Below are 24,148 nucleotides of genomic sequence, written 5' to 3' on the forward strand. Positions count from 1 at the left end.
GCTTTAACAGCGTGCCTGTAAACGTCTGTGTAATATCGTGTCAATATCCAAGGCGTTCTGTCTAGTCCCGGGGCCAGTTTTCCATGGTGTGACTGCCCGTGTTGGTCTGAGCTTGGCCACCCAGGTTCCCCTTCCCTGCCCAGCCTGTTTTCTCCCGGGAGCACTCTGATTTGTGATTCTCCGTTTTTCCTCTTACCTTTGCCCCACATTTGCCTCCTCTCTCTCATGGTGGTCGGATCTCTCTTTCAGATTGTTGGGCAGTCCATCTGCAGGGAAAATGTGCACTTTTCTAAGCATGTATGTGAGTGTGTGTGTGTGTGTGTGTGTGTGTGTGTGTGTGTTGGAGGAGGCAACATCTTGTAAGCTGGCCTGTCTAGGGTGGGACCAGAGAGGACCCTGGGCTCTTCCTTCTCCTGAGCCTCAGCATCTCCTCGTGGGAAGCCCCATCTGGGTAGGGGAGCAGGGGAGACACTGCCAACCTGTTGGGACACAGAAGTAGGGAAGGGTCATTCCCGGGATGGATCCCTGAAGGCTTCAGGGATCCTGAGTCTCCTCTGTGGCCAGCGAGGAGGGGAAGGGAGAAGACTGATTTTGCAGTGGCCGAAGCTTCTGACTGCCAGCATCACCAACTCATAACTTCAGTCTGCTTGTTTGGTACTTTTTCATCAATCTTCTCTCCTGATTGTCACTGCAGCCCCATTAGTCTGAGGTTGAACTGGTGGCGTTAGACCCGTCCTGCTGATGAAGAAACTGACCCAGAGACGTTCAGCGCCGTGTGATGGTGGCCCCGAGTCCACGCCCCGCGAATCGCGCCTCTTGCCCCTGCTGCCTCCTTCCAGACCCTTCTGTGTTTCTGTTTCAGCTTTCCCCAAAGCTGTGCTGGCCCCGTCTGCCATCCTGCAGCCTCTACAGCGCCCTCCTAAGATGCTCCTGCTGCTTCCAGAGGCAGGCCGGCCCGGCCTCTCCCCCGGGCACAGCCCTCCTTCTGGGGCTCCAGGGCCCCCGACTGGAGTCAGGAGCACACGACCACCACCTCCCTCGCCTGCGCTGTCCACGTTCTCCCCTTCCGCCTCGACACCGCTGCTGTCCACCCCGGTGGCCACCCCCGTGCCGCATCCCTCTCTGCTGGGAACCCTCAGACCTCCCGCACAACTCCAGGAGAAGACGGCGGTGACCCCTCCCTTGCCCAGGGGCCCCAAGACCACATGGCTGGCACCAGGACCCTCTGCCTGTTGGCACCTAGGGGCCACGTATGAGTCAGGGAGTCGCTGGACAGAGCCTGGCTGTTCCCAGTGCTGGTGTGAGGTGGGTGTGAGAGGTCCTTGGGGTTTCCCTGGTCTGGTGTCTGGGGCCTCGTGGTGGCTGGAACTTCCGTTTCTGCTTCTAGGATGGGGAGGTGACCTGTGAAAAGGTGACGTGTGAAGCTGCTTGCTCCCACCCGATTCCCTCCAGAGATGGAGGGTGCTGCCCATCGTGTACAGGTGGGAGCTGGTCCAGGGAAGGCTGTGAGTTTCCTGCAAGGTCCTGCCACTTCCTTTTTCCTGCCTTTCTGCAACTGAAAGACAGTTATCTAACTTTGATATATCACCTGAAGGGTGATCCCTGGGCCTAGCCCCGAGAGCTTCTGATTTAGCAGGTATAGGATAAGTCCTGGGAATTTGCATGTCTCACAAGTTCCCAGGTGAAGCTAATGCTATTGGTCCAGGGACCTCACTTTGAGAACCACTGGTATCTGTGTTCCCAAGGGGAAGGTTTCATCTTAAGGACATCCTTTTTTAAGCTTTATTCATTCATTCAGCAGGTTTCTCCATATCCAGTTTGCAGTCCCCTCCCCTGTCTCAATCCCCCTCCTAACTGCAGGAAGAGTAATTGTTCATAAATTGTATCGCTTTCCTGATTCCCTCCCACTATCTGCTGACAATTTTTAAAATTTGCTTTCATTGCTGTTAGGATAAAGACCTCAAATCTTAACAAGTCCTTCAGCAGAGTGCTTTAAGACTCACCCTGCTCAGGAATTGCTGGCTTCCCGGGTGGCTTGAGTGGTAAAAGAATCTGCCTGCAATGGGGGACACCTGGGTTCTATCCCTGGGTCAGGAAGAGCCCCTGGAGAAGGGAATGGCTACCCACTCTGGTATTCTTGCCTGGAGAATTCCATGTACAAAGAAGCCTGGCAGGCTGCAGTCCATAGGGTCGCAAAGAGTCAGACACGACTGAGCAAATGAGCACACACGCATGCACATGAATCACTGGGGATCTTGTTAAAATGCAGATTCTCATTCAGAAGCTGTAGAGAGGGGCTTGAGCTGCTACATTTCTGTGAAGCTCCTGGTGATAAGATATTGAGGCTGCTGCACTTTGAGCAGCAGTGAAAAAGTCTTTCTAAGGGTGACAATGAAAATGCAACTCACTGATTTTCTTAACGATGATTGTTATCTTTTACTGTTGTCTCTACGGTGTACTAAGCCCTAAATGTCAGTTGCTGTCTACATTACATCTGAGGTTGTGGCTCCTTCCAGGTTCCCTGCGGGGCATGTGGTGGTGTTTCCATTTAACAAAAAAGACAACCGAGTCCCAGAGAGGTTAAGTGACACATCCAAGTCCAAGGCCACTCAGGTGACAGGCCAGGTTTGGAACCTGGGGCTGTATGGCTGCCTTTCTTGCTTTATGGGAATAAAGGGCCATACTTTCAACACAGTTCTGGGCTTATCAGACATGAATAGGACCTTCCCAGGGCACTGTAAGTGGGTGTCTCCTGTGGTTTTCCAGGGGTCTTAGGACCCCACAATTCTAAGTACCTAGATCTGGCCACTGCTGAGGCATCAAAGCCAGTGAGAGAAGGTTCCGGATACGTTATGCCTGAAAAAGGAACGAGACCTCCAGCTTCCTCTCCTTTGAAGAGGTTTGATGCCTCCACTCCTGTTTGTCTTTCAAAGGCTGTTTTCACAGTGGCGTCGTCCGGGCTGAAGGGGACGTTTTTTCACCTCCTAACCAAAACTGCACCGTCTGTGTCTGTCTGGTGAGCATCCCAAGCTTCCTGAAGCCTCTTGGGTGTTTTCTTAACCTTTGGGGGCTTTAGAGGAAGAGGGAAAGACGGGATGTTACAGGTGAGCTAGTTGAATGGAGGGAGAGCTCTTAGGCTGTGGATTTGGGTTGGAACTTGTCACAGTTAAAAGCATGGGGGATGGGAAGGCAGTAGTCTGTGGGGTCAGGGAGGCTTCTGCTGAGCAGAAAAGAGCCAACAGGCAAACAGGGTCCATCTGTCTGGGAAGGGAAGGGGAGGGTACTCCCTCGGAAACTTCCTACCAGGGAGGCTGTTTTTCTCTCCAGGCAAAATATTTGCCAGCACAATAAAGGTGTCCACATGGGGAGGGAGAAGGCCCGTTACCAGACTCAGCTTCTTAGTGTTTTGCAAGAGGCAAGAGCACACCTCCAAGAATAGTTATTAAGCTCCTACTATGTGCCAGACGCAATCAGGTGCTGTCCTGAAGACTGGCTCATGAGCACCCCGTGCGCACAAGTCTGGGGGCTTGGTACTTTCCATCTAGTTCCTCACCTGCGGCTCCTGGCAGCTCTTCAGGGTTGGCTCTACTGTCCCCATTCTACAGATGCAAAGACTGACGCTGGCAGGTGGCAGAACTGGAATCTGAGCCAAGGTCTGTCTGCGTCCAAGCCTAGGCTCTGCCCACCAGTCCTCACTGCCTCTGGTCGTCTTTCAAAGTGGCCCCAGCCTGGCAGGGATGATGGAGCTGCAATGTAAAATGGGGGAGGGTGGCACGTAGACCGCTACCACCACCCTTACTGAGCCCTTCCCATGTGCCACACTCTTGTAGTGACCAACTACTTCTGTGCCTGATCGCATCTCACGCGATCCTCAACAACACTGGAGACAGAGGCTCAGAGAGGTGATATGCTCTGCCCAGAGTAGGAGGAGCAGACCCTGGGCCTCAGGTCTGGCTGACTCCAAAACTGGGGACCTTTTTTTGGTCTTAGCTTCAGTTTTTAAAAACTGAATTTTAATTCTCTGGCCAGTATCAGTGACTTGGTTCAAAACTCACATGCACAGGAACATGGAGTAACCTCTTCCTCACTGCCTAGCATCCTTCCAAGAGCTTCCGAATGCTATAGGAGGGAATGGCATGGGGGCAGTGCCATGGGAGGGGAAAGTGCCATGGGGGACAGTACCATGGGGGGCAGTGCCCCTGGAGGAATGCCATGGGAAAGAATGCCATGGGGAGGCAGTTCATGGGAGGGAATGCCGTAGGGGGATACCATGGGGGTAATCAGTGGGGGGCAGTGCCATGGTGGGGAAGTGCCTTGGGGGGATGCCATGGGGAACAGTACCATGGGGGTCTAGGCTCGTCCATTTTCGTGAGGAAGGCAGCATGCTCTGCTTTCTGTTCTGCCCCTCGTCTTGGAAAGTGGGATATTGGAAACCAATACCATAATAAACCCTGCTACTGGGTCCCTGCCTGCGTCCCTTTGTGTCCATGGTGGCATTTAAAGGTCTTGGATGGCTTCCTTTAGGAGACTTTCGTGTGGGAGAGGAGTCCTGTAGGTGGTGTGAAATAGGGAGTGAGCTGGTTCTGACGGGCCTGACGGTGCATCCTCCTCTCTCCATGCCACCTCTCACCTCCCCAGGCTGGAAACGTGTCCTGCATCTCCCCCGAGTGTCCCCCTGACCCCTGCCAGGCCTCCCCGAAGTCGGACTGCTGTACTTGCATCCCAGGTAAGGGACTCTGCAGGATGAGGACGGCAGCGTAGGTGGGGGTGGAGGGGTGTATTTTGAGTATGTTTTTTTTGAGGGGGAGTGAGCACAGAGGATGAGATGGTTAGATGGCATCACCAACTCTATGGACATGAGTTTGAGTAAGCTCCAGGAGTTGGTGATGGACAGGGAAGCCTGGTGTGCTGCAGTCCACAGGGTCACAAAGAGTCGGACACGACTGAGCTACTGAACTGAACTGAACTGAGTGCAGGAGAGAGCAAGGACTTTGATTTCTGCTCTAGAAACTCAGATTAAGTGAAGCATTTTAGGGTGCTTTTTTTTTTTCTTTTTTGCGGCACCACCTGGCATGAGGGATCTTAATTCCCCAGCCAGGGGACCAGGGATCGAACCTGTGCCCTGTGCATTGGAAGGTGAAGTCTTAATCAGGGAAAGTATAGTCCCTCGGACCACCAGGGAAGTCTCAAAGTGCCGGTTTTAATTGATCACCTACTGTGTACACAGCAGTTTGGATGCTAGGTTGGGCTCAGAGCCTGGCCTGCCCCCAGACAGGGGTGGTGCGTTCAACACTGACAGGAAGGGGTTTGGGTCCACCCTTGGCATGGCTCTGCCCCGACGCTGGGAGGGGGTCTCCCTTGCCCCACTCATGAGTTGCTTCTTTGTTAAAATGGGCTTCTCTTTCCTGAAATGACGTCATGGCTGTCACTGCTGGCTCTGGGCTGCTGCTGTGTGGGGTGCTTGCCAGCCCTTGATCTCATTAATCCCTGTGGTGCGGCCCTGAGGGAGTACTATTCATAGCTCCATTTTATGGATGAGGAAACTGAGGTTCAGAGAGGTCATCACTGCCCAGAAGCACATGCCAGTTAGTAAAGGAGCAGAGCTTGCTGTCAAGTTTACCTGACTTCAGAGCTAGTGTTCTTATTAAATACTACTTTTCCTCTTAACTTTTGAATGTTATTTTTAGTTAAAACATTTTTTGAATAGGCAATATGCTCCCCTTGAGGTAGGAACTGTTAACCCCATTCTACAGATGAGAAAACTGAGGCTTAGGAGAACTTTAGTATTTTGCCCTTAGCGAGTTGAGAAGCTAGGTTTTGAACCCAGTGCTCTCTGACTGAACCCAGGTGGAGCCTGGGCCAGTGTTTAAGGTTGTTTTTTTTTACCATCAGGGGTGAGGGATGTTCAGATAAGATGTTTTTACTGAATCCTCCCCAACCCTATCCAGGGAATGATGGCATTCCCAGACCTGGCTGCAGGTGTCTGGGGCCCTCTTTTTTCATTTCTTCTTTTCTCTTACTCTTTTAAATTTTTTAAAAATGTGGATCATTTTTAAAGTCTTTATTGGATTTGTTACAGTATTGTATCTGTTTTATGGTTTTGGTTTCTTGGCATAAGGCATGTGGAATCTTAGTTCCCCAACCAGGCATTGGACCTGCACCCTCTGTGTTGGAATATGAAGTCTCAACCACTGGACTGCCAGGGAAGTCCCACTTACTCTTTAGTTATTCAGGGCTTCCCTGTCTTCTTGGTTAAGGACCTTATTTTGTGTGTGCTTCATTCTCCATCAGTTTTTAAGCACCGATCTAATTTTATTTATAGTTGAGGGTTTGGAGGGTAGCAGTGGTTGGGCTCTTGGGTTTGGGCAAGCCGTGGAGTATTGTAGGGGTGCATTTTCTTTCCAGAGACCCCCTTACCTGTTTCTTTAGCTGCCCAAAGACCTTAAGCTGTCTCTTCCTTTTTCCTCCACAGTGAGATGCTATTTCCACGGCCGGTGGTATGCAGACGGGGCCGTGTTCAGTGGGGGTGGTGATGAGTGTACCACCTGTGTCTGCCAGGTAGGGGGCTGAGTTGGTGGGTGACGGGCAGGGGCACAGGACTTTCCCAGGAGCCCTTGACTGGGAGAAGAGGAGACACTGGACAGCAAACGGGAAACCAAGTCAGGAAAGAGACTAAAGGGACCTTAGCATTCCCCAAGGCCTTCCCGCAGTCTCCTTGAAGGTTGTCCTTCAGCGTTGTTATTATAGAGCACCTACTGTGCACCTGGGACAGTGCTGAGTCCTGGGGCCACAGCTGAGCACAGGGCAGCTTTGAGCCCCTTCATCAGGAGGCCCACAGCTAGGCGGGCAGTGGTGTGCCTGGCAGAGGGCACAGTGTGAGCAGAAGGCAGGAGGCGGGAGAGAGTATGGCATAGTCTGAGGCCTGGTGGTGTCCATTCTGGCTGGAGACCAGATGGCGAGAGGAACTGGAGATGCAGCTGAGGCAGGGATCCTGTTTGGCTGGGTTCCAAGAAGCAGGGCTTGGGGTGGGCCTCTTGTGTAAGTGGTTTTCTGGCGGTGGTGCTCTCAGGAGGAATTGGCTAGGGAAGCAGGCCAGGTGGTGAAGGGGCCACGTGGAGACGGGGTCTCGGGCTGATCCCATGGGGAGCTCTGGAGTGGGAGGACACCAAGGAAGTAGGTGTGTCCAGAGGCCAGGGAGCTGGGCTCTTACACCCCCAGCATCAGGTGGTTGTATATAGTCCCTTGCTTCCCAGGGAGTGTTGGGGGAAGGAACGCAGAGGACACTGTTCCCATCGGCCAAGGGCAGTGGCAGGGGACCGACAGGGTCTGTATGTGGGGGTGACAGCCTCTGCTTCAGACTCAGTCAGGAAAGGCTTTGCCTGCCAGGCAGAGGGTTTGGACTTTGCAGAGGTGTCGGGTTTTAAGTGATGGAGGGGTGCCATCAGATTGGTGCGTGAGAAGGTTCTGCGGCTGCATGTAACAGTGGGTTGGAGTCGGAGCAGAAAGCTGTTGGAGAAGCGAGGGGAAGAGATGCTGGAGGCTGCAGCTGGGGCAGCCTGGGACCCTGCAGCCACACAGTCGATGTGTTCCAGGGACCCTCTCCCAGCCTGACCACCAGCCCCCAGGGAAGGACTCACCCTTCCTTCCCGTCTTGCCCCCTGGAGATCTGTCGCTTTCAGGGCAGGAGATGGCAGCCTGCTGGCCTTCTCTTGCCCCTCCCTGGTTCATGCCTTTGGTTCTCTTCCAGAACGGGGAGGTGGAATGTTCCTTCACACCATGTCCGGAACTGGACTGCCCCCGCGAGGAGTGGTGGCTGGGCCCTGGGCAGTGCTGCTATGCCTGCAGGGAACCCGTGCCCATGACAGGTGAGGGCCACCCAGCCTGCATGCCAGGCCGCACCCAGCACCAGGCCTGGAAGCGGAGAGGGAGGAGGCTGAGCTTCACCCGCTGAGACACGTGTGTGTGTATGTACTCTGTAAGCATGTGTGTGTGTGTGTCAGTGAGTGTGTATGTTTGTGTGTTTCAAGTTTGTATATGAGTAGCATCTGTGTGTGAGTTTGTGTACATGTTGTCTGTGAGGGCTGTCTGTGTGTTTCATTGAGTATAATTGCTTTACAATGCTGTGCTACTTTCTGCTGTACGATGAAGTCAATCAGCTATATGTATACATATATCCCCTTCCCTCTTGGACCTCCCTCCCACCGCATCCCCCGTTCCACCCCTCTGGGACATCACAGAGCACCGAGCTGAGCTCCCTGTGTTGTGCAGAAGGTGCCCCCGGGGTATCTGTTTTGCACTTGGCAGTATGCACACACATATATGTCAGTCCCAGCTTGCCCCACCCTCCCCTCGCACCCTGTGCCCACATGTCCGCTCTCCATGCCTGCCCTGGAAATCGGTTCATCTGTACCATTTTTCTGTCTCTGTGTTTCTGTTGTGTGTCTGTTGTACCCATATGAGCGTGTCTCTGTGTGTGAATGGGTGTGTTCATGGATATGTATGGACGTGTACATTTGTGTGTGTGTGTCCGTGTATACCAGGTGCATGCTGCGAGGGAAGAAATTGCCTAACACGGGGAGCCAGGCCGCAGCTGCTGGGGCAGGTGGCTGCATGGACACAGTGCGAGTGAGCGGAGTCATCTGTCTGTCCTCACCGGGCGGTGCTGTGGGTCCCTCGGGCAGCAAGACCGCCCCTTGGCACTTCTGCCCACTCGTCCTTTCTCCCCCGCTGCCCCCCGCCAGGCTGCTCTCTCGACGACAACGGGGTTGAGTTTCCGGTTGGACAGATCTGGTCTCCCGGTGATCCCTGTGAGTTATGCATCTGCCAGGTGAATGACAACCTGCGCGCCTTCAGCTGCTTTCCCCGCCTCCCCGTCCCGGCCAGCGCAGCTGCCCCTGCAGAAGGCGGCCACGTCAGGCCCCGTCCCCATCTCCCTTCTGTGCTGTCGGCTCCTGTTTTTGTAGAAGAGCTGGGATCCAGGTTATTTTGTCCTCCGTAGATTTTCAGGACGGCAGAGCTTGGCAGTCTGTCTGTCGTAAGAGTGGAATGTGACCCATGGTGCATGTGAGGGGACCTGCTGGCCTAAGGAGTCAGAACTAGGATTTGTGGGAGCAGGTTTTTCCTGGACAGGATTAACAAAGGGAGCCAGGCAGCCCGAGGTCCAGTAGCTCAGGCCTTTTCTGTGCAACTGTGATGCTTCCTTCATTAACATCAATCCTACGACCTCACCTCTTCAGAAATGGATAAGGTGAGGGTGTGTGAGTTTGAGAGTCAGATCAACAGAAATGCAAGCACAGCTGTTTACCAGCGCAATCGTTTTAGCCCCTGTTTGAGTATAGGTTGGCTTTCCTTTCTACTTTAAAAAATATTAAAAAAAATTTTTTGTCTGCACCATCTGGCATCCGGGCTCTTAGTTCCTGACCGGGGATCGAACCCATGCCCCCTGTAGAGGAAGTGACAAGTCTTAACCACTGGACCTCCAGGGAAGTCCCCAGTTTCCTCTCTACTTTGAAAGAATTTTTAGTCCCTTTGAATTTTATTTTTTAAAATGAGGTCCCTGCACTGGCTGTGGGCTTCCCAGGTGGTGCTTGTGGTAAAGAACCTGCCTGCCAATGCAGGAGACATAAAGGACGCTGGTTTGATTCCTAGGTTGGGAAGATGCCCTGGAGGAGGGAATGGCAACCCACTCCAGTATTCTTGCCTGGAGAATCCCATTGACAGAGGGAGCCTGGCGGGCTACAGTCTATAGGGTTACAAAGAGTTGAACATGACTGAAGCTACTCAGCATGCGCGCACGTACTGACTGTGTCATTGATATCGCTGGGGGGTTTGGTAGAACCTTGGTTCTAGCTGCCCAGGCCTTGGACTCAGCATCTGCATTTTAATCCCTGGGTGACTTGGGTACACACCAGCTCGTGAGAACCACGGCCCTCACATCCTCTTGATGTGCCATTTGTTAAAAGGCCTTAGACTCTTAAAAAATTTGGAAACGCTTCGTTGGAATTAGAGTGGGGAGGAAAGTTACCTCCGCTACCTTTTTCCTCCTTCAGGACTGGTCTAGGGCACTCATATTACAAGAAAATCACACAAAACTTCAGCTTCTTTTGAAAGAAAAGAAACAGTGTACAGTGCTTTCATCTTCTGAAAGACATTTCCAGTGGAATAGCTTTCTATAAAAATGGGATTTTATTGTACTCCATAGGTTTGGGGTGAGCCAGGGTTTCAGGGAAATGCTGAGAGAAGAATTTGGGTGGGGTCGTGGCACAGCCTTGGCTGTTGGGGGAAAGGATGGGAAGCTGAGGAGACCAGAACCCCAGCTCTGACCTTCCCCCTCTGGGGTATGGGAAGGCTTTCTGGAAGGCTCAAGCCCCCTCTCCCAAGTAGCTGGTTCTCTTTGGGGGAACCCTGCCACCTCCTAGCTGCATTGCGATGCCCCTTAGGCCAGGTCCTGGCCAATTCGCAGCACTGCCCTTTCTTTTGGGGGGCTGGCAGGGTGGAGTAGGGTGGGGAGGTGGGGACTGGTGGGCAAGTGGGGTCTTGGTGAAGTTATTCCTTCCTCCAGGCAGATGGCTCAGTGAGCTGCAAGAGGACAGACTGTGTGGACTCCTGCCCTCACCCGATTCGAATCCCCGGACAGTGCTGCCCAGACTGTTCGGCAGGTAATGTTCTGTCTTGGGGTGGGGGGGGCAGCATAGAACCCCAGCCGCCACATCCGGGCTCACCCTGCACCGGGCTTCTCTGTGCAGAGCACCACTCCTGCTTCATCTCTGCTCGTTCTTGCAACAAATCCATGGGGCAACCCCATTTTAGGGATGAGGAAACTGGGGCTCAGGGACGGAAAACGGTTTGCCCAAAGGAAGCTCCATCTGGGTGCTGGAAGCAGACATGAGGATGTGCAGAGCTTGCAGCCTAGGTGGGGTGATAAACGAACATCCCTGCGAGACAGTTGGAGAACAGGGAGAGGAAATTAAAGCGATCTTTTATATTTTAATAGTAATTTTCACCTTTTCCATTATTTCACAAGTAACATTTTGTTATAGAACATTTAGAAAATACAGACAGCAAAGGAAAAAATTAAAAAGCAGCCATTACCACTTTTAACTTTATGGTTTTGTCTTTCCAGTCTCTTTTCGTGATATAACATCAATATCTATGTATCTCTATAATGTATCTGTAACATACATTTATATATCTATCATGTCATAAATATATAGCATATCATAGATATATATTACATATTTTTTCTTTTTTCTTTTCTTTTTTTTTTTTTTTACTGTGCCACACAGCTTGTGAAATCTTCAACCAGTGATTGAACCGGTACCCTTGATAGTGAAAACACAGTATCCTAGCCACTGAACTGCCAGGGAATTTCCTATATAATTTTTCTTATAAAATGTTTCTCTACTATCCCATCACCTGCTTTTTTATACTTACTTGTGTGTGATAAAGGGGCTTCCCTAGTGGTTCAGATGGTAAAGAATCTGCCTGCAGTGCAGGAGACCCAGGCTTAATTCCTGGGTTGGGAAAGATCCCCTGGAGAAAGGCATGGCAACCCACTCCAGTGTTTTGCCTGGAGAATCCTGTGGACAGAAGGCCTGGTGGGCTACAGCCCACGGAGTCACAGAGAGTCGGACACGACTGAGTGACTGACATGGGATAAATATCAAGGTGGCCACCCTTGGGCGGGGCCTCTGCAGGCTTTGGGAAGCAGAGAGGGGAGCTGTGGGGGACCCTCCTGGAGGGTGGGGTTTGGGGTTTGGCTGAGTGCAGAGGAGCAGACAGGGTGGCTGTGGCACACAGGTTGGTTGAGTCCCCGAGTCCTTCATCCTGATCCTGCCTGGTGAGGGGTGGGAGGAACGGCCCCCTTGCCCGGATGAGAACCCTGAAGTGAAGACACTGTGATCCCTTTGCTGAATCCAGTGAGAAAAAAGTCAGCAACCGATCCAGGAGTGTGTTCTGTCCCTTCCCCCCTCCCCTGGGCAAGTGCCTGCAGAGCCCGCTGGCCTGACCTTTGCTGCCTGGATAGGCCTTGGACTTTGGCCCAGGCGACGGCGGGCCACCGCACCCCCTCCCCCCGCACCTCCTCCCCCTGCCCTCCCTGTGCCCCCCCCCCCCCCCCCCCCCCGCCCCCGGCCAGCGCTCACCATGTGCTCTCTCTGGCAGGCTGCACCTACACAGGCAGAATCTTCTACAACAACCAGACCTTCCCATCTGTGCTGGACCCGTGCCTGAGCTGCATCTGCCTGGTACGACCACCCTGACCCTGTTCCCATCTGTAGAAGCTCCCCAGGAACTGCCACCAGCTCTTGAACTCTGGAGGCAAACATCCAGAGACTTCCAAGAAAACTTCTGGGTCGCTTCTGGGTCATGCTGAAAGGCGGCTCCCTCCAGCCCTGCCCGGGGTGAATCTTCACCCAAGGCCAGAGAAATACTTTTACCCCTGCCCAGCAAACGTCCTCTGCTTCTGGGTGACCAGGGAGGGTCTGGGGGGCCCTTAAGGTATAAAATGTGGCCCAAGGTTCTCCATGAGAGTGAAGGTGAGGAATGAAAGCCCAGGACTCTGCATGGAATCTTTAATATACTCACGTTTCTTAGCCCCTGCAATGTGCCTGTCCCTGAGCGCAACACAACCTCAGTTAATCCCCAGGGAGGCCTATGAGGTGGGGAGCACCGCCGTCCCCAGCTGATGGGTGGGAAAACCAGTCACAGAGAGACAGTCATTTGCTCAAGACTCCATAAGTAGTCAAGTGAGGTACCGGGAATCAATCCTAGCAACCTGAATCTCTTTCAGAAAGCACATGTTTACCCTAAGCCATATCACCAAGGCCATATCTCAGTCTACGTGACAGGAGTATCGTTTGGTATTTGGAAAATGGAAAAAATAAGCCCTCATTGCTTGTCATGCTGGATATGTTTCATGCTGATGAGCCTTCTTTGTTGATGGTGGTCTGCTGAAAAAAGATTGAGGCACTTGGGGTGAACATCCCTGGCCTCTGGGTGACCGTGTTCATCCATAGTTGTTTACGTTGGGGAGCTTTGACTTCTGGGTCCTTTCTCCTAAACTGAAATGATTAGTTACTTGATCTTTGGTTGCGCTGGGTCTTTGCTGCTGCCTGTGGGCTTTCTCTAGTTGCGCTGAGCAGGGGCTCCTCTTGTTGCAGGTGGGGACTACTCACTGCGGTGGCTTCTCTCATTGTAGCCCACGGGCTCAGTAGTTGCGGTGCATGAGCTTAGTTGCTCCAAGGCATGAGAATTCTTCTAGGATTAGGGATCGAGCCCGTGCACCCTGCACTGACAGGCAGATTTTATCCACTGAGCCCCCAGGGAAGTCCTTCCTAAGTTCTGGGTGCTCAGCTTCCCTGGGCCATTCATGACTCGTTCAACAGGTACCCGTTGACAGATGAGCTCTCAGGGCAAGGCCAGGCCCTTGGCCTCGGAGGGCTTGCGTTCTAGCAGGAAGACAGGCTCCTATTCAGTCTGTCCCCTCACCATGGACCCCTAGCCTGACCCTGGTGGCTCCAATGGGCACTCAGTGGCTGTGTGGTCTGTCATTCCCGAGTGTCCCTTCAGCCCCCAGAACGAAAGGCCTTGCGAGTTTTCTGTGTCCTGCAGCTGGGCTCCGTGGCCTGCTCACCCGTGGACTGCCCCATCACCTGCTCCTACCCTTTCCACCCTGATGGGGAGTGCTGTCCAGTGTGCCAAGGTGAGTGGGACCAGCCGCCCCCCTTCCAGGGCTCCCGGGTGGGCCTTGGCTCTCACGGCCCCTGTCTCTGCTGCCCCCTACAGACTGCAACTACGAGGGGAGGAAGGTGGGGAACGGCCAGGTGTTCACCTTGGACGATGAGCCCTGTACCCAATGCATATGCCAGGTGAGCTGGCCCTGGGGACCCCGGAGCTGCCCAGCTGGGGGCTGCTTCCAGCCTTTAGTCCCTTTGCCAAACCTGGAGCCTCTTAGCCAGTGTACGCCCATCTTCTGCCCGCCGTTTTGCAGCTTTAATTACCTGTGGGAATACCTTTGGGTTTGACGGTATCCTCTGCCTGCGTAGTTTCCTTAAGGTGGCCCCACCGGGCCTGGCTTCACCTGTTGTTCAGGTGAGGACCAGGCCCTGCAGCTTCTGCCCGAGATCTTTCTGTGGGTCCAGCTGCTGGTGTAAGAGTTCCTCAAGGGTCCTGCTCTGGGCCGGTGAGATGCTCTGGGTGGATCAGATGCTCTGGGCTTCTCACCTGTCTCCTTCTGTTTCCCCAGCTGGGAGAGGTTACCTGCGAGAAGGTGTCCTGCCAGCAGGCCTGCTCGGACCGCACCACGCCCCGCAGGGACTGCTGCTCCTCCTGTCCAGGTAGGCGGGCCTCTGCGACCTGGAGTCTCACCACCGTCTTTTTCCCACTCTGCTCTTCTCAGAAACACAGAACTTGTACCGGGCTGGATGTGACAAACCCAGGCTCAGAGAGGGAACGTGGCCCACCTGAGGTCACACAGCTGGCTCGTGCTGCGCCCGGGCCCACGCCTGGGCTCGCTGACCCGTGTGCTGAGCCGCGTCGGTGCTTTTTATTCTACACTGTGCCATGCTGTTAGACGAGTCTATTTACTGCTCCTTTTTCTTCATTTCCTCCTTTCTGAGTCTCTTCCCCTGCTTTCTATTTTTTTTCTTTCTTTTTTCCTTTGTGCTTTTTTTTTCCCCTCTGTTTTCTAAATCCTTTCTCTAAAAATTAGAATTTAGGAACTAAATCAATTTTGCAAAAGAATAATTGCTAATATGTATTGAGTACCCTTTATTTATCAGGGAACATCATATATTATTATTTTTTAGTTAATGTATAATTGACACAATACCTGATATTTTTGTTTCAGGTGTACGACATAATGATTTGATATTTTGTATATTGTGAAAAGATCACCAGAGGAAGTCTAGTGAATATCTCCCTACACACAGTTACAATGTTTTTCTTGTGATGAGAACTTCTAAAGTCTAATCTCTTAGCAACTTTGAAATATATTTCAATACAGTATTATTATCTGTAGTTATATTGTACAGTACCTCACCATGACTTATTTATTTCATAACTGAAAATTTGCACCTTCTGATCGCCTTCACCCATTGTGCCCATCCCTCACTGCCTATCACTGTCAACCACTGATCTGTTTTCTGTATCAGTGAGCTCAGCTTTTTAAAAATGATTCCATATATAAGGGAAATTATATGATATTTATCTTTCTCTGATATATTCATTTAGCATAATACTTTCTAGATCCATCCACATTGTTGCAAATAGTAAGATTTCACTCTTTTCTGTTGTTAATATTCCATTATATATATAAATATAAGTATATATATGTATTAATATAAGTATATATAAAAAAAATATAGATATAAATATATGTATAGACCCTGATGCTGGGAAAGACTGAAGGCAGGACGAGAAGGGGATGAAAGAGAATGAGATGGTTGGATGACATCACCGAACTGATGGACGTGAGTTTCAGCAAACTCAGGAGATGGTGAAGGACAGGGAAGCCTGGCATGCTACAGTTCATGGGGTTGCAGAGTTGGACACAACTGAGCAACTGAGCTGAACTGATATATATATATGCACACACCACATACTTATCCATCTTTATCTATTGATGGATACTTAGGTTGTTCCCATGTCTTGGCTATTGAAATAATACTGCAACAAATCTGGGGGTGCATATATCTTTTTGAATTAGAGTTTTCATTTTCTTTGGATATATACCTGGGCATAGGCTTCACTGGTAGCTTAGCAGCTAAAGAATGTACCTGCAATGCAGGAGATCTGGGTTCGATCCCTGGGTTGGGAAGATCCCCTGGAGGAGGGCGTGACAACCCACTACAGTATTCTTGCCTGGAGAATCCCCATGGACAGAGGAGCCTGGCAGGCTGCAGTCCACAGGGTTGCACAGAGTCAGACACGGCTGAGCGACTCAGCACGCACGCATACCCGGGTATGGGACTGCTGGGTCTTGTGGTAGTTCTAGTTTTCGGTTTTTGAGAAACCTCCATACTGTTTAACGCAATGGCTATGCCGGTTTCTGTACCAGTTTCCATTCCCACCAATAGTGCATGAGGGTTCCCTTTTCTCCACATCCTCACCAGTGCTTCTTATTGCTTGTCTTTGTGACAGTAGCCATTCTAACAGGTGTGAGGTAGCATCTCATTGTGGTTTTGATTTGCATTTCACCAAAAATTAGTTATGTTGATTATCTTTTCATGTATGTGCTGGCCATCTGTCTGTTTTCATATGTGTTGTTTCATCCCCTGTTCACAGCAAGTCTTTGTGATAGGTACTTTTGTGTGTGCTAAGTCGCTTTAGTTGTATCCGACTCTTTGCAACCCTATGGATTGTAGCCTGCCAGGCTCCTCTGTCCATGGGATTCTCCAGGTAAGAATACTGGGTGGGTTGCCATGCCCTCCTCCAGGGCTTCTTCCCAACCCAGAGATCGAACCCATGTCTTTCATCTCTGGCATTGGTAGATGGGTTCTTTACCACTAGCCACTTGGGAAGGCCCATAGGCACTCTTAGCATCCCCATTTTCCAGGTGAGGAAACTGAGGCTCAGAGAGACGAAGTGAGGTGCTCAGGGTCACACAGCTGGTTGGCAGTAGAGCCGGGATTTGAGCCCAGAGTCAATGCTTTTTGCTACTCTGCTGCATTAACTCCTGGACATTATTAGGAACTCTATGTCATGAGTGTTCATCCATGTAGATCTTTTTGCAGAAGTATAAATGAGACATGGACATCCTACTGTAACACGTGCCTGTGTGCATGCTAAGTTGCTTCTTTTCAACTCTATGAACTGTAGCCTGCCAGGCTCCTCTGTCCATGGGATTCTCCAGTCAAGAATACTGGGTAGGTTGCCACGCTTTCCTTCAGAGGATTGTCCTGATCCAGGGATTGAACTCACATCTCTTATGTCTCCTGCATTGACAGACGAGTTTTTTACCACTAGGAGTCACCACACAGTTTCAAAGAATTCATGTAGCCCGCAGTTGGCCATTTAAAAAGTTCCTGAATGTTGTGGCTTGCTTACCCCTTGCGGCTTTGGTTGACATTTAGGTGGTTTTCTTCTTCTTCTTCTTTTTCTGCCCATAATGGACCTACTATGAAACATCTTTGGTCAGACACTATTTTTTCCCAAATTTTGTGAGTTGTGTTCAGACCCTGTGGTTAATAGGTGGCGTAACTGCGTCACAGGGTGTCAGGAGTTGTTTGGTGATTCCCACGGCATGACAGCATGTTACCAGATGGGGTTCTGGAGAAAGAGGAAGCTTACAGAGATGGATATAACTGGTTCCCCATTTACCCACCAACTCTACACTGTGTGTTTTGAATTTAATTTTTCCAGTTTAGCATGTCTGTAGAGTACCTCACATGTGGCTATTTTGCACTTTTTTAAACTTCCAGGAGGACAGTGAATTTTTCCATGGATTTGTGGCCTGAAGTTCCTCTTGTATAAAAGACCTCTTTAATTCCTTTGACCTTTTGAAGAGGACATTCTGTATTTAGAGCAGCTTTTCAGATCTGTGGATGAGCAGCTGCTGTCAGGACTGGAGGGATTGGAAACATTCTGATCCTGTACAGTCATTAAGTTGGGAACTGTTGAGTAATTGTAGATTCCACTTTAACCAGCACAAACCACTCTGCAACCTGATGGCTATTATTCCCCCAATTTCTAGAGACTAATCATTAGCTAAAGTGCCAGGCAGTATACGGAGCATTTTATGTGTATCATTTCATTTAAATACCCCAAGAATGTTTCATGCATTTTGTAGTTCAGTCACTGTCATGTCCGACTCTTTGCACACCAGGCTTCCCTGTCCTTCACTATCTCCCAGAGTTTGCTCAGACTCATGTCCATTGAGTCAGTGATGCCATCCAACCATCTCATCCTCTGTCTCCCCCTTGTCCTCCTCCCTTCTATCTTTCCCAGCATCAGGGTCTTTTCCTATGAGTTTGCTCTTTGCATCAGGTGGCCAAAGTATTGGCGTACTCAGCATCAGTCCTTCCAATGAATATTCAAGGTTGATTTCCTTTAGGATTGACTGGTTTGATCTCCTTGCTGTCCAAGGGATGCTCAAGAGTTTTCTCCAGCACCACAGTTCAATTCTTTGGTGCTCAACCTTCTTTATGGTCCAACTCTGACATCCATACATGACTACTGGAAAAACCATAGCTTTGACTAAATGGAACTTTGTCAGCAAAGTTCATGTATGGGTGCTTTTATTATCTCCATTTTGTAGATAGGGAGGTGGAGACTCAGAGAAGTTCAGTTTCTGTCTTTTTAAAAAAAAACTATTTATTATTTATTTATTTATTTTTGGCCATGCCACCAGGATTTCTTTGGTAGCTCAGACAGTAGGGAGTTTGCCTGCAATGCGGGAGACCTGGCTTCCATCCCTGGGTTGGGAAGATCCCCTGGAGAAGGAAATGGCAACCCACTCCAGTATTCTTGCCTGGGAAATCCCATGGATGGAGGAGCCTGGCAGGCTTCAGTTCATGGGGTTGCAAAGAGTCAGACACGACTGAGCGACTTCATCTTCTTTGCTTTACTTTATTTCTTTACCCAGCCTGTAGTGTCTTAGTTCCCCAACCAGGGATCAAACCTGGGCCCCCAGCAGCAAAATTGCCAAGTCCTAATCACTGGATTGCCAGGGAATTCCCAAGTTTCTGTCTTTAAGGCCATGCTCTAGGTGATGGTGTCCTCAGACTCAGGGCCAGGTCTCTGATTCCTCACTCCCTACTCAGTCCCATTCTGCTCTGTAGCCCCCTGATGGGGAATCAGGCCCAAAGAGGCGAGATGCAGAGCCCACCCACCTCCTTCTCCTTCACCTGTCTCAGCTGCAGTCACCTCTTCCTAATGAGATGTATTTTTAAGGAGAAATTGCTTTTTATTGAAATACAAGGTGAATTGTTTCCTTTTGATAATTCAAAAAAACCACAGCTTTCTTGAGATATAATACACATACCATACAGGTAACACACTGAAAGTACACAACTCAGTGGTTTTTGGTAGAGTTGTATGATTGTCCTTCTGATGGCTTATATATATATGTATATGTATATATGTATTTACTTCATTGAGGTATAGTTGATTAGGGCTTCCCTGGTGACTCAGATGGTAAAGAATCTGCCCTGCAGTACAGGAAATCCGGGTTTGATCCCTGTCAGGGAGATCCCCTGGAGAAAGGGATGACTTCCCACTCTTGTTTTGCCTGAAGAATCCCATGGACAGAGGAGCCTGGTGGGCTGTAGTTCATGGGGTCGCAGAGAGTTGGACACGACTGAGCAACCAACACGTCATAGTTGATGTACAAATTTCAGGTGTACAGCATGGTGATTCACAATTGTTAAAGGTTATCTCTCGATGATTTTTAACATTTAATCGTCCCAGTTTCTAATGTGTTTGCCAGCCTCTGTCTCCTCCCTTGATCATACCTTTCCCAGTAGTTTTTTTCCTTCCACCGTGGATTAAGTCCTTATGATATGCTGGACTCCAGGTTGAGACTTAAAAAATGACTATTTTTCAGTAGACTTTTTTTTTAGAGCATTTTTAGATTCAAAGCAAAATCAAGCAGACGGTTACAGAGAGCTCCCCATGTACCTACCTCCCGCCCTCCCCCAGGCACAGAGCCACTGCACCCTCCATGGTCAACACCCCCCACCAGATGGTGCCCTTGCTACAACTGATGAACCCACTCTGACCCACATTTGTCACCTGAAGCCCACAGTTTACATCCGGGTTTAGGTGAGCCCTCTCCGGCTCCATTCCATTCAGTCCTCACTGTGTAGCTTCTATGATCATCACTGTTATTATGAAGCCCATTTTACAGATGAGGAAATGGAGGTTCAGGGAGTTAAATGCCTTACACAAGGTCACACAGCCAGTGCCTTTGGGGCACTGCCTCTCTCTGTTCATGGTTCCTCTTGGGTCTTCCCTTCCTGGAAGCAGGAGCTGGCAAGTCCCCCTCCCCGCTGGGCCCCCAGCTGTGCAAGGACCCTCAGAGGACACATACTAGGCATCGTCCCGGGGCAGCTCATGCCAGACCTGCCTCAGGGAGAACCACTGTGCATCTTCTCGCCCCCGCCCCTCTCTCTAGAGTCCCTGGAGGAGAGCCGGGCACTGTCCCCTCGTGGAGACGTGGAGCTCAGCAAAGCAGCCCGGAGCCCCCGTGGAGACCCCGAGGCCCCCATCAACTGCAGCTCCTGCCCAGGGCCCCCAGCGGTGGCTCCTCAGAGGCCAGCGCTCCAGCTTCTCCAGCTCCTCCTGAGAATGAACCTGTCTAACACCCAGACTTTACCCGTGAGCCCCTCAGGAGCCCAGGCCTCACCCTCACCGTCTTCAAGGCCAGGGGGGCCCGGGGCCTCCCAGCCTCCTCAGCCCTCAAAGGGGCCTCTGATCCCTCCAGGAGCCTCCTCTCTACCTCCGGCCTCTCCCAGGGCTCCCGGACCCCCTCCTTTGACTCCAGCGCTCCCGTCCTCTGCCTCCGGGGCCCACTCAGCGTCCAGAAGGCCTTCTCTGCCTGCCGCTGTCCCTCGTGGAGCCTCAGCCCTTTCCACAACAGGCCCCGGCGCTTCAGAGACCCCCGTCACTGTCCTCAGGCCTCGCAGGTCCTCTCCAGCCACCTCCAGACTCTCTGCAGCCCTCGTGGCCACAGCCAGCCCCAGCCCCCGGCAGCCCACCCTGGGGACCTCACAGGAGGAGGAGTCCACGGTGTAAGCAGGCCTCCGTTTCAGGGTCATGCCCAGGGCATGCGGGACAGAGAAGACTCTGCCAGCGGCCCTGGGGGTTTGCAGGGCCGCTCTGGGGACCAACGAAGCTGCTGATCCTGCAGGACTCCTGGCACGGCAGGAAAATCCTCAGGGCCTGATGTAGCCTTGTTCACAGGAAGCATTTGGGATGTGTTGTGAGAATCTAGCAACGTGTTCTCCATGGTCAGCATCCTGCCTGGACCACAGCCCGCCTATCTTTTGAGAAAGGTTAGGGCAGCTGACTCCCTGCCCCGGAGGAGGAGGAAGGTCCGAAGGGCCTAGGATTCCACTGGGATTGTGCTACCAGCCGCCACATGTCCTCACCTGGGGTCTCCTGATTAAAATCTGTCTGGTCTCCTGCAGGCTGCCCTGCTCATTCACTTCTCGCCTTTGGAAAGGGAGAAGTCACTGCCTCGTCACTGCCAAGCCCATGGGGGATGAACTAGCGCCCACTTCAACCCCCAGCTTGGGAAGAAAGCCTGCATGGGTCTGGGGCTGGATTGGGAGGGGTCTTAAGTGAGCGCCTGGTGACCTTTGATTCTGGGGGACGTCTAAAGTGAGAAGGGGGAAAGACAGATGGAGAGGGCTTTGCAGGGTGGGTTCTCTGGGAGGGAGCCTCTGAGTTGGAGTAGGAGGCGGATGGAGCCTTACGGCCCATGCTCAGCTTTAATATCTCTGGGCGCGAGGGAGGGAAGCAGGAGGCTGAGGGGGTGGGGCTGGGCAGTGCCAAGGTCTCAGCCAACCCTCTGTGGAGCTCTGAGGCTGAGATGGCCCTCAGAGTCGTCCTGAGTTGGAGCAACGGCACAGAGCTTCGTGCTTCCATGTTGACTGGTAATTCTATCTGAGCTGCTCCCGGAAAGGGGCGTCAGCCAGAGCAGTTCTCTGTGAGGGCTGGTGGCCCAGAGCTGCCACTCAACAACCTTCTTTCCGACTGAGGGAGTAAATGTGTCTGTCCTGAAGGGGGCCTCTGGGTGGTGCAGCCCAGTTTCCATGACAGAAAGAGGACAGTGTTGTCATTGATGGGGAGAGGTGAGGTGGGAGTGGAAGACAGAGAACTACACTGTCACCAAGTCACCAACTTGCTACCCCTGAAACCTAAGAAGGCTGCATGATCACGTGCAGCCCCTGGTGTACGGACCCCACTTGCGCTGGCCCAGGCCACCCTCCCCTTGGCTCTTCTCTGCCCTGCTGTTCACCATGTATCCCAGGAGGGGGATTCCCAGTGGTTATTGACTGCAAAGGCCACCTGGGGGTATCCAGCCCAGATGTTGGTGTAGTTGTTTAGTCGCCATGTTGTGTCTCTTTTGTGGCCCCATGGACTGTAGCCTGCCAGGCTCCTCTGTCTATGGGATTTACCAGGCAAGAATGCTGGAGAAGGGAGTAATTTCCTTCTCCAGGGGGCCTTCCCTACCCAGGAATTGAACCTGTGTCTCCTCTATTGCAGGCGGATTCTTTACTGTCTGAGCCCCCAGGGAAGCCCTCATGTTAGTGTACAGGGAAGTCGCTCAGTCGTGCCTGACTCTTTGCTACCCCATGGACTGTAGCCCACCAGGCTCCTCTGTCCATGGGATTTTCCAGGCAAGAATACTGGAATGGGTTGCCATTTCCTTCTCCAGGGGCTCTTCCCAACCCAGGGATGGAAGCCAGGTCTCCCGCATTGCAGGCAGATGCTTTAACCTCTGCGCCAACAGGGAAGCCCTATGTTAGTGTAAGGAGGGGTCCTAATCCAAGCAGGGTGGCAGAAATAATGAATTTGGAATTAGGAGCCTGAAAACCAAAGACTGTAGAGATGCAAAGGACTTAGAGACCATCAAGTGCAGTGAGACCCAAAATATGTGGTATAATGAGGCCTGGGGTAGCATGAAACCCAGGTTTGAGCCCTACGCTCTGACTCGCCGTGGGACCGGAGGTCTTCGTTCCCTCATCTGTATAATGGGATTATGGCAGTGCTTCCTCCTGGAGTTGAGATGGTTGCATGTGACACAGACTCCACTGGTCTCTCTGCTTTGTGGTGGTGACCTTGTGCAGCCTGCCAAGCTTCACTGCGCTGCCTGGGATCTGATTTCAGGATGAGAGTATGGAACACTGGCTGCCCCTCCTCAGACAAGCCAGCTGTCAACATGGTAGAGGCTCAAAGTCAGTGCCAGTTTTCTCATCATTATCCCTGTATTCAACAGAGGATGCGATTCAAGTTTTAGTACTAGTCCTCCCTGTACAGAACACTTAAGTATAATAAATGGTATTCATTTTGAACATTAAAAAAAAAAAAAAAAAGCTGGGGGATAGGGGAGTGGGAGGACAGCTGTGAACACTTCCTCCAAGTTGGTCTAAAAATAAAGACATGCTTATTTGAGACTCCCCCATCCCCTACTTACAGCTGAGACCACAGAGGCCCAGAGAGGTCAGGAGAGTGTCCTAAGGTTGCACAGTCTAGGAAGGCTGAGCTGGGAGGAGGGCCCAGCCTTCTAACTCCCAGTCTGGGCTTTTTTCCTTCGCGTGGCATTTTGTTGGCTTCTTCCGTTGGAGTTGCAGAGAGGCAGTTGATGGCTGCAGTTTATGCTAGGGTGCTGTGATCCCTTGTCTTAGTTGGAACTCTGTGAGAGCAGACCCAGAGAGAGAGACTGGGTGAGAGTCACCGCCCTGGAGGGGATCCCAGGGAGCATGGTGGGGATGAGGGGGAGGAGGAGAGAAGGGAAGACAGCCAGTCAGCTTTTGTTAAAGAGTGGGTCACTGCTGTGGGCCAATGGCACCCTGTCCTTCTGCGGACCCTCTGGGAGGCCATGTGGCACATGCTTCAGAATTGTCCCCCAAAGCCCTGAGGATGTCACTCTTGTCCCTGTCTTGCTCTTGGACTGTCTGCTCCCCAGTGAGTCTGGCTGTCCCCACCCAAGGACCATGCCTGCCTCCTGTCTGCTTGCTCCAGGCCTAAGAAGGCCTGGCAGGGGATGGGGGGGGGTGCGGGAGTGGGGAAGGGAAGGAAGAAATGCAGGAGCTGCCGGCAGAGCACTCCAGCCATCCCCCAGCTGGGCCAGGGCTCTTACCGCCCACACTGCGGTCACCACAGTCCCTTCTCAGGACCCCCGAGGTTGGAGCCTCGTGGTCTCCCCACCCCTGGTGGGCAGGCAGTGCCAACTGAGACATGTGGGAGGTCTTGGGGGGACTTGGTAAGAGCATGCTCTGCCGGCAATGAGCCCAGTATGATGCCCCTTGCCCACGGCTGGCATCAGGAAAACCACTTTCAAGATCCCAAATAGGCACAGAGTGCTTTTTTTTTTGGTCACACCGCTTGGCTTGTGGGATCTTAGCCTCCTGAGCAAAGATCAAACTGGTCCATGGCAGTGAAAGTGCAGAGTCCTAACCGCTGGACTGCCAGAGAAGTTCCT

The 24,148-nt window shown here is 51.8% G+C and overlaps 1 protein-coding gene across 1 annotated transcript in view; it reads left to right on the forward strand.

The window, feature by feature from the left end:
* VWCE (von Willebrand factor C and EGF domains) overlaps window positions 1–21,075 on the forward strand; it is a 30,441-nt gene extending 9,366 nt beyond the window's left edge. Inside the window, exons 8-20 of the mRNA XM_068978954.1 lie at window positions 863–1,305; window positions 1,388–1,481; window positions 2,934–3,016; window positions 4,639–4,726; window positions 6,473–6,558; window positions 7,748–7,865; window positions 8,742–8,827; window positions 10,562–10,658; window positions 12,163–12,245; window positions 13,612–13,702; window positions 13,786–13,868; window positions 14,246–14,336; window positions 20,114–21,075. Of these exons, the coding sequence (XP_068835055.1) occupies window positions 863–1,305; window positions 1,388–1,481; window positions 2,934–3,016; window positions 4,639–4,726; window positions 6,473–6,558; window positions 7,748–7,865; window positions 8,742–8,827; window positions 10,562–10,658; window positions 12,163–12,245; window positions 13,612–13,702; window positions 13,786–13,868; window positions 14,246–14,336; window positions 20,114–20,733 (2,063 nt within the window). The 3' untranslated portion in view covers window positions 20,734–21,075. The remainder of the gene's footprint in view (window positions 1–862; window positions 1,306–1,387; window positions 1,482–2,933; window positions 3,017–4,638; window positions 4,727–6,472; window positions 6,559–7,747; window positions 7,866–8,741; window positions 8,828–10,561; window positions 10,659–12,162; window positions 12,246–13,611; window positions 13,703–13,785; window positions 13,869–14,245; window positions 14,337–20,113) is intronic.
* The last annotated feature ends 3,073 nt before the right edge of the window (window positions 21,076–24,148 follow it).

Source organism: Capricornis sumatraensis, chromosome 8 (genome assembly GCF_032405125.1).
Source record: "Capricornis sumatraensis isolate serow.1 chromosome 8, serow.2, whole genome shotgun sequence".
NCBI classification, from domain to species: domain Eukaryota; kingdom Metazoa; phylum Chordata; class Mammalia; order Artiodactyla; family Bovidae; genus Capricornis; species Capricornis sumatraensis.